This window comes from Dicentrarchus labrax, unplaced genomic scaffold (genome assembly GCF_905237075.1).
Source record: "Dicentrarchus labrax unplaced genomic scaffold, dlabrax2021, whole genome shotgun sequence".
NCBI classification, from domain to species: Eukaryota; Metazoa; Chordata; class Actinopteri; family Moronidae; genus Dicentrarchus; species Dicentrarchus labrax.
This window is the reverse complement of record NW_026136707.1, coordinates 8059794-8069097: the sequence shown is the minus strand read 5'-3', so window position 1 is coordinate 8069097 and position 9304 is coordinate 8059794. Positions and strand designations below refer to the sequence as shown.

The following is a 9304-nucleotide window of genomic DNA, read 5'->3' as shown; positions in this document are numbered from 1 at the left end:
GAGAGACGTGTGCATCTGCAGAGTGGAGGTACACACAAATACAGAAACATACACACATGCCTGCATCCATATTCCGCACACGTAAATGAGGCGAACACACATGCATGCACAGCGGTAGTTACACTGCTGCAGCCAGTGTGGCCTAGAATAGCACACAGGCTACATTCCTCTGCCCTCCCTCCACTGCCTCACAGAGGCGAACACACAGCAGACTGGTGGGTCACATGGACCAACAGTGTTCTCGGTGATCTTGGAGATGTTCATGCACATACCAGGCTAACACCATTGCAGCACATACACACAGGCCAAATAGATAAGAAGGTGCAGACAAGTTGGGAACACAAATTTCAACACCGATGTTATGCTGTCTGGCACACACTGGCAAAAACAAGGAGTCATGCTGACTCATTCAAACATAGAAACAAAAACAAAAAAAATCAATAATACACTCTCTATCTATCTAATTAATAAAACTTAATGCCTCCCTTTTATTTTAATATTTATTTATATCATAATTCCACCACAACAGCAGCAGTTACTTGTGAAGACAAACAAGATGTCCAAATATTCTTTCAAACAGTGGGGAGGAGGGTATTTAAATTGGCTACTGTGTCAAAGCTCTCCAACAGCCCTTTTTTTTCTTCTCTACGCCCATGCACAATTATATTAAGTAGGGCCAATAGGAACAAAGAAGAGGCAGGACCGAGGCTCCACCTCTCCCCGACTGCCTTCCTCTGAGCTTTTTAGATGTACATAATCCCTGAGTTGACCCAGAAAATAGGCAGTCGTTTCAAGATCTGATGCGGCAGTCTTTGTGCACACCGTCCCCGCTTGAGCATGAAGCGTAACCCTGTGGAATATATACTCTAATTCAAAGGAGCTTTGCCTTGCAGAGGGAGGACTGTTTGAAAAAGACGGAGCCGAAGCAAAGTCGCGCAACTTTGTGAAAACGTAGCGGATACGGGTAAGTGATTTTTTATCGGATGTATTTGTTGGAGAAATTGGGGTTTTGGTCTTGTGGTGGTCTGAGGGGCTGCTGCTCCATTGTTTGCACTCCCATGTTTCAAACTCGGAAGATTAACAGAACGGATAATATTATGGCTACAGCGTACAATATTATTGGATACAAACGTTTAAACAAATCGAGACAAAGTCGTCGGAGAGAAGCGATGCCTTTGTTGGATTTTCTGCCTTCTTAGAAAATGTGGTGATTCAGCTGTTGGGGAGATGTTGCATGATGTCAGTGTTCTTTGTTGCAACCTTACGTGCGTAAAATGTAACAAGGTTTTTTCCCTCTGCTTCAGCTGACATGCAACATAGATGAGATTTAACCAATGCATTACGCTGTGCACGCGTTTTTTCCTCGTATTTTGTCGATCCCGTCGTGCATGAATTATCTAGCTGAAAAATGTAGTACCCAAACAATGTATGTTAACCTGTAATTTCAACCTGGGCGTTCATTCATTGGCACAAAGAGGGGAGGTTTGAAGAAGACTAAACAAAACGAGTAAGGTGGTCGCCGATAAGCAAAACAACCTTGCAGATATTTTTCTTTCCCGGAAGCGATCTTCGGTGGTTTTAAGTTGAGAAGGGATTGTGACATTATGGGGGAAATATGGGGGGCATCTTTGTTTCATCTCAATGAAGGTGAAGCGTGTGGTCACTATACATGAAGGTAACTGGCTGAGTATGACATTGGTTTGGACCGCAGCAATGCCAAATGTCTTGCACTGCACACTAACACAATTGTTGGTGCCTTAACTAGTTTGATACTGGTTCAGATGGATAGCTGTATATGTCCATGCCATGTCAGTCTTGTGCTGCTGCTCCTCCCCTTAAATGTTTTTACTGCTTCCAAACATCTTGTTGCCCCCTGTATTGTCCTAACCGTGTCTTCTTTCTGCTCGTAGACAGGAGGCATGGCAGACCATCTGATGATGCCCATGAATCACAGCTCAGCGGGCGCCAGTCTCCACGGTTACAGGATGGGCATGAATGGCGGCCTGCAGGCAGGTCACCAGCAGCATGCCAACCAGCAGGGCATGAGGGCGCTGCCCAATGGCCAGATGATGCACTATGCAGGTGCCCAGGCCAACATGGAGACTGCCATGAGGCAGCGGCAAGGCATGGTGGGTGGACCCATGAATGGACAACTGAATGGGGCCCAGATGGGTCACCACCAGATGACCTCTGGTAACATGATGTATAATGGTCAGCCCCAGCAGCAACAACATCACCCCCAGCAGCATCACATGCACCCACAGCAGCACCAGCAACAAGCCCAGCACCCACAGCAACAGCAACAGCAACAGCAGTTCATGAATGGAGGGTTAACGTCCCAGCAGCTCATGGCCAGCATGCAGCTGCAGAAACTCAACACCCAGTACCATGGACATCCACTGGGGCCTATGGGTGGGAACCACATGGGGCCCACGACCCAGTACCGCATGAACCCAGCCCAGCTGGCTAACATGCAGCACATGGCCGGGCCGGCCCTGGCCCTGAACGGCATGGACGCGGATATGATTGACGAGGAGGTCCTGACCTCGCTGGTCATGGAGCTGGGCTTGGACCGGGTCCAGGAGCTGCCAGAACTCTTCCTGGGCCAGAATGAGTTTGACTTCATCTCGGACTTTGTCAGCAAACAGCAGCCCAGCACTGTTAGTTGCTGAGAGGACATGATTTGCAAAGGGGCACAAATGGAGACAGAAGAGTGAGAATTGTCCAGGATGGATGACGGGTGCTCGCCTCTTCACTTTTTATTTTGTGAGCACCTCCCTGTACAACGAAGCCAAGTTGCGGGGCAGGGTGCACAGAAGAGAACTCTGGATACCCACAGGGAACACACAGTGCTGAGTCTCAGATGTGCTAGTGGCCAGGGGGTGACTGGCTTTATGGCCTGGTTCCACCGCTCCCATTTCCTGGACATGAATGTAATAAAGAAATGCTGAAATTCTTAAAGCCACTCTGAACAATGCTATAACACTGTGTAGCCTCCAAGCCTGGACTTAATGACAGTTTACCAGTAAAAAGGTGTATTTATTTATTCCTATCTGAGAAAACTGATATAAAGAACAAACCACCTTCTCCATTTTGGGAACCAAGTGGTTTTAATGATTTTTTTTCCTGAGAGTATGATGGGGGAGAAAATTAAATTTAAGTTCTCTGCTCATGAATTTTTTCCCATTCTATTTGGCCTAGTATTAAAAATAAGCTCAGATGACAAGGTCATCTAAAAAGAGCCTGGATTTTCTATCACAAAAGTCAGACAGAAGTACAATGTTATCTCATTTGAATGGAAGTCTCATCCAGATCTTAAAAATGGTTCACTTTTGGTAAAGTGCTGCCTTTTTAGATGTGATGTTCTCGAAAATCTACTGCTTGTACTGTATGAAGCTGTATAACTCCAACATGTCCACACTGTTGTGTTCTATTGGAGATGTAGAACCGCCTTAATCGCGCAGATTCTTATTTATTGGTTGTTTATATTGTCCCCTTTTTTGTGGTCAAGATGGGGGGGGTGGTCTTTGTGAAAAGGGGTTTTGAGGATCAATAAAGATGGCCTGGATAGAAGTGTGGCCTGCTTTTCCATTCATTGCACAGTTCTTCCCCCGGGCAGTGGAGGGCTAGCTAAGTGCTTAAGTTAACCTGTGGGTGAAGGGGAAACCTCAGCTTCATTCAAGCCTGGAATGGAAACATTTAAACAGATACAATATTTATATTTAGATAGATATATTCTCAATTCTAATCTCCAGGGTTTTCAGTATCTTTTCTTTTATTTGGCCTTTTCATTGCTTAAAAGGCATGATGGGGAGCATGATTGACATGTGGTGATAATTACACGTTCTTTGCTGGTTAGCAAGAGGAACCGTACTATATGTCAGTGTACATCTGATATGACACCTCAGGTAGTGAGACTATTCAACATTTCCCCCTGGTTATCTAATTAAATGCCATGCACTGACATTATAGGTGGCAAATGTTTGCAGTAACTGCAAAATATTCCATCAAAGGTTGGTGGCTTTACAAAAAGCAGCATCTGGTAACTGGTTTCCCTGCAGCACCCCAAACATTTGTTTCTTTCTTCTGTGTGTAAAGAGTAATGTGAGTGTGAGTGTGTGTCTCTGTGTGTGTGTGGTTGGGGGAGGTGAAATGACCAAAGAATGCTTACCTTGATGGGGGTTTAACTGACTTAAAGCTTGTAAGCCCTGACTCAAAGACAGTGCTGCATTTCCTAGCTCTCCCAGTGGATGGTCAGAGAAACTGTTGACTCTAAACAATAACTTTGAACAAATTACTTATGCAAATTCAAAACAACCCCTCTCCAGTCTAAGCCACAGCCAGTTGTAGGAGTAAAACAATTTTCCTCATATAATTGCATTCATTATGAAATGAGGGTAAAGAGATTCTCTGCGGTGGCTGAGTTTGTTGGATTGTTTTGTGCCTCCGGGCAATGAAAATGCTTGATTGAGGTCATGTTGGGAATGGCATCACCACATTTAGCTTTTCACATTGTCAACAAAGGCATCTTTAGCGGTATCGTGAGTAACAAGGGGAAAATGAGAGCACTGTTGTTGTTGTGCACAACCAGGAATAGTGTTTGCTGATTGCTCAATATTTGAGTCAACTATGCTCCTAAAGCAGCATCATCTATTTTCATTAGTCCAGTGGAATCATGGATGATCCAAACTAAAATATCCTGGCCAGAATGCGGGCTTGTTTCAAGTAACAAAGACTCGCTTACGGGTGCGTGTGTGTGTGTGTGTGTGTGTGTGTGGATTTTCTTGGCTTGACACTGTCAAGAGAACGGCTCATAAGTAGGCCAACCGCATTGGCACAGTGCTTAGTAACGGTTGCAGGTCCCTTACTCAGTGCCAATCTGGTGAGATGGTCTTCTGGTGTGTGGCACATGGGGCACGTTGGCACACTGTCAGAACTCTGTCTCCTCATATATCTCATAATTGTATGCTGCACTGTGAGCTCCTTGTTCAGCCCCAATTAAATACAGAGGTTTTGGTTCTTGATTGTGACTCTATAGGCCAAACAGCCCTGTTTGCTCTCCCAATCCCTTGTTATGACTGCCGTCTGCCTCACAGAGGCTAGTCTAGACGCAGGCTAAGCAGGGTGGGACACCCTGAGAAGTTTACAGTTACTTCTGTTTTTCTTACTCGTTTTCAGCCCACCCACAGCAAACTGCTCAACACAATACTGTGTCTTCCTGTGGCAGCTCGCTGCTCTCTCAATATAAGTCAGAGACCACATTCTGATAGAGAGGCAGACAGACAAAGTGAAAGAGAGAAGAAATAAGGAGGGGTGAGAGAAAATGTAGGGATGTCTCCAGTTTAGAATAAGATATGAGGTGGAGGGATTTTTTTATTTTCTTTTTTTTAGTTCCTGGGGATTTCTTACCTGGGTTTTCCCAACTCACTTGTATGATTCCATAAACACTCCCCACAACACCATGTGGGGTGTGCTAAATGCAAATCCAGATTACACTCCTCTCTTCGGCTTCATATCTGTATATCTGTATGTCTATGCATTGCGTATTATCTAGTCCTGTCTCTCCAGGCCTTGGTCCAGCTGGTGCCAAGCCTGAGCTCATGGTAATCTCAGGACCTAGTGCCAATGATGGATAGGTGGTCATTTGCTGTTGTCACGCATGGCCAGGTCTTCACATGCACACACACAGCATCAGCACACAACCTGATCAAACAGGCTAACAGGGATACCTCAATATCTGTGTGAAGCCAGGGGAAGATAAAGGATTTCTGTCTCATCTGTGGTCATTATGATCCTTACACCCACAGTATGTTGGTAGATTGTGGTTGGATCCATTATCGGTGTAAATGAGAAAATCCCATTTGTAAAACAACATCCAGAAAATGTTACTTCATAGAGATATACTGGAGATTTGTAATGTCGAAACAGTATGACTAAACGGAATCCTTACTAATAATAATTACCTTTCATTGGAGTGCTTATTTTAAGATTTAAAAAGAAGTAGTCAAGGCAAGATTCCCCCAGTGTGAATATAACTGTAAAGCAAAGTGTGAAATATATAATGAAAGTGAGAACTAAACTTGAGTTTCCCAGATGACTGGATGGGTTATTTATTGACAACAAGGGGCATGTTTTTTATCTCTGTGTGTGAATATTGTGTTAAGAGGGCACGTGTTTAAACTTGTCAGTGTTAACAAGAAAGTTTGCAGGATTTTTGCATGTTTTGTGTTAACCTTGGGTGTGTGTCTGTGTGTGTCTGTGTGTGTCTGTGTGTGTGTGTGCTGGCAGGAGGTAAATAAACAGCAGATCCCTCAGGGCAGGGTTCATTCAGTGGACATGTTACACAAGCCGAACTTCCTGATTTTCTAGCTGATCAGTCACCTTGTATCTCCACTTGATGTGTATTCTTATTGGATGCTGCTCTTCCCTCCCTGTCATAAAAAAAAGCAAACATATCACAGATATTTAAATGCAACAGGCCTTTTCAGATGTTGCTCTGTTGGATTCTGCTCCCGGCCTTTTTAGGAAAGCTCAGCGTCTTCTAAAACTCTTCCTCTTTCCAACACGAAGGAAAAAGCAATATAATCACATCACACTTTCTTTCCCGGAGCCACATAGTTTAGCTGTGTCTCAGTACTTGTTTTGTTTTCCATATGAACCCAGCTGAGGAGGCTTTTAAATGCAGTCATGTACCTTGTGAATGCAGCCTCCAGAGGTAAGTGGCTGATTTTGGCATGTCGGGGCAGGTGACACATAGGTTGCCTAGTGACTGGCAACTCCTCCGCCGACCCCCCTCCCCAAATCTGGGGTTGAATGGTTTGCCAGCTCTTTGAAGTAGAAGGAGGGGGTGTAAATAATTTATTTTCCTGCACAGAGCTGACACTTCTCCGTCGAGCCAGCTCAAACACATTGAGGTGTCCCAACAATGTCTAAAGGTGGTAAATATTTAAGGGTTGTGTGATTTACACAGTTGAGCCAAACTGAGCAGAGCTGTGGTTTCGCAGTAGTGGCAGAAAGTTAACCTTGGTGTCAGCACATATACAGTAGAGCTGAGCTGGTTACAAACAAATGTTTTAAATTGTTTAAAAAGTCCTTTATTTGTTAGCCTTTTAACTGCACGGACTACCAGATGGAAAAATGGTTTTATAATGTGTTTCAAACTAATTCCAGCATTGAAATTAATTTAAAGTAGCTGTCAAACTATTGTTTTGCAGTCTGATGTGTCAAAACCAGCCAAGCAGACTACAAGGAAATACTAACATTTCACAGCAATACTTGTGCAATGTAACACAATAAAAACAGTGTCAGCAATGTGTTACATGAACCATCCTGTTTCAGTTATTACATCTCACTATACAATATAATGTAAAGGTGAATCTGGTAGCCTTAGACCCAGACGAATCTGTGAGCAATTGCAAATTGGTCTGGCAATGCAAGGCTATGAATCCGGCAGTCTCAACAAAGATTAAACATAACAAGCATCACAAAAGCCAGTATTTTACAAAGCTTTTTCAGAAGGTCATATTGATGTGTCCCCTTTATTTCACTTGTTTAATGTGAGTGGGGAAATGATTTTGGCTCGCCTAGGGGAGTTACAGGTTCTTAGGTTAGAATAGAGGGAAACAGTATTAGCACAGGCTATGATCTGTACACAGTGTCTTTGTAAGCAGGGCTTTAAGCCTGCGTGCTAATCTGGTGACAGTGGCATGCACATGCTACCAAAGACAGAGTAACAGGCTATAGGCTGGGGGTGGAATTAATACAAGAGAGCAGTTCTTGTCAGGCTTTACAAGTATTATCCTGCTGGTGAAATCTCCATATACTGTAATATCAATGTATATGAATGAATCTTAGGGAAAATCGCGTGCACATCATTTGTTGTACCGGGCTGTTTGTGTGTGATTCACGCACAAAACACTGGTTTAAAAAATTATGTATGATTCCTCTGAGGTGTGATGACATTTTTTTCCCATACCTTATTATTAGGTTATATAAACCCTCAGAAGTTTTGTTCTACGACTGATCAATAACAGACAAATCTTATAGTACAGAATGTAGCGTGTTGATGTATACTCACATTTCTTCAAGCATTTTGATGATACACGTAATGCATTATAAGCGAAAAGTTTGCACAATCTGGAAACATCTCACAAAGATCAACATAACAAAGAAATTCAAATACATTCTTTTATAAGTGAGGCCTCAGGGCTTTCACAGGCACACTAGGATCTGAGGCCAACAGGACCTTAACCCCTACTGAGAGCACCACAACTCACAGCCCAAAGGCATGCTGGGAATTCTAGTATCAGCTAGAAAGAAGGTGGTGGACTGAGCACCTTATTTCTTTATTGTTTCTCTCTAACTGTGCCCACACTTCTGCAGAGTGCAACGTGCCAGGCTGGTTCTGCAGAAAATATTGCATTTCTATGCCATAACACCTGAAGCACAGAACAGAGAAACTCGTTTTTTTTTCTCACCGTTGTGACTGATTTGCAAGCCCGCAAAACTTCCTTTTATACATACTGAAACTGTCTCACTGCTGTACATGGTGTACAACTGCTGTGGCAAAGACAGTGGATGACTCAGGAGCACTGTACAGCATTGTTGGTAAATATCAGGGGCAGAATTTCCCCAATGTACCTAAATTCCACTATATGTCATAACAGTAAAGATAAGCTATCTTGCTTGTATGTTTTCAGAGAACCAGTGATGTTGACTATTCAACTTTATACTTTAATGCCTCTGCCTGCTGCCCTATCAGCGAAACAAGAATGGCACCTAATAAAAACCCCACTGTGGTGTTAGAGCTAAAGTAAAAACTCGCTTCACAATCTTCACAAACACAATATGCAGCACAAGGAGCTGTTATTTCTATAAATAGCACTGGCTTCATGCATAGCACTTTGGCTACTATTACACATCAACAAGCACAGGCATCAGCCACGAGCTCTGAGCTTGTCACATGTGCCTGAGCATAACACACAAACACAGCACAGATTGTGTGTGCATGTGTCATATGCTCACACACAGAGACATGCATTCATACTCATCCATGTCAGTTAGAATCAGTGGGTTTGGTCACCGTTTTCAACCCTAAGTGATATGTTTTCCTGTTTTCACTAGGAGGATGTGGTTAGGTTTTATTTCTTGTGCTGAGCTGCTTCAGTAGACACAAGTAATTTTTTCACCCACAAGCCTAATAGCCCACTCACTGTACTGTCAGAAACAATGACAGCAATATTTACCAGAAACAGCATGAACAATAGGTTCACATAATCATAGAAGAGTCTTTAAATAATGGAAA

General features: G+C 43.4%; 1 protein-coding gene across 1 annotated transcript; it reads left to right on the top strand.

Moving 5' to 3' along the window:
- The first annotated feature begins 747 nt into the window (after positions 1–747).
- cited4b (Cbp/p300-interacting transactivator, with Glu/Asp-rich carboxy-terminal domain, 4b) lies at positions 748–3573 on the top strand. The gene is made up of 2 exons (XM_051406830.1): positions 748–964; positions 1911–3573. Exon 2 carries the CDS (start codon positions 1920–1922, stop codon positions 2670–2672), a length of 753 nt encoding a protein of 250 aa, XP_051262790.1. The 5' UTR covers positions 748–964; positions 1911–1919; the 3' UTR covers positions 2673–3573.
- Positions 3574–9304: the final 5731 nt, after the last annotated feature.

Excerpts from the sequence above, each read along its gene's own strand:
- cited4b (XM_051406830.1), top strand. The coding sequence starts at position 1,920 with ATGGCAGACCATCTGATGATGCCCATGAATCACAGCTCAGCGGGCGCC.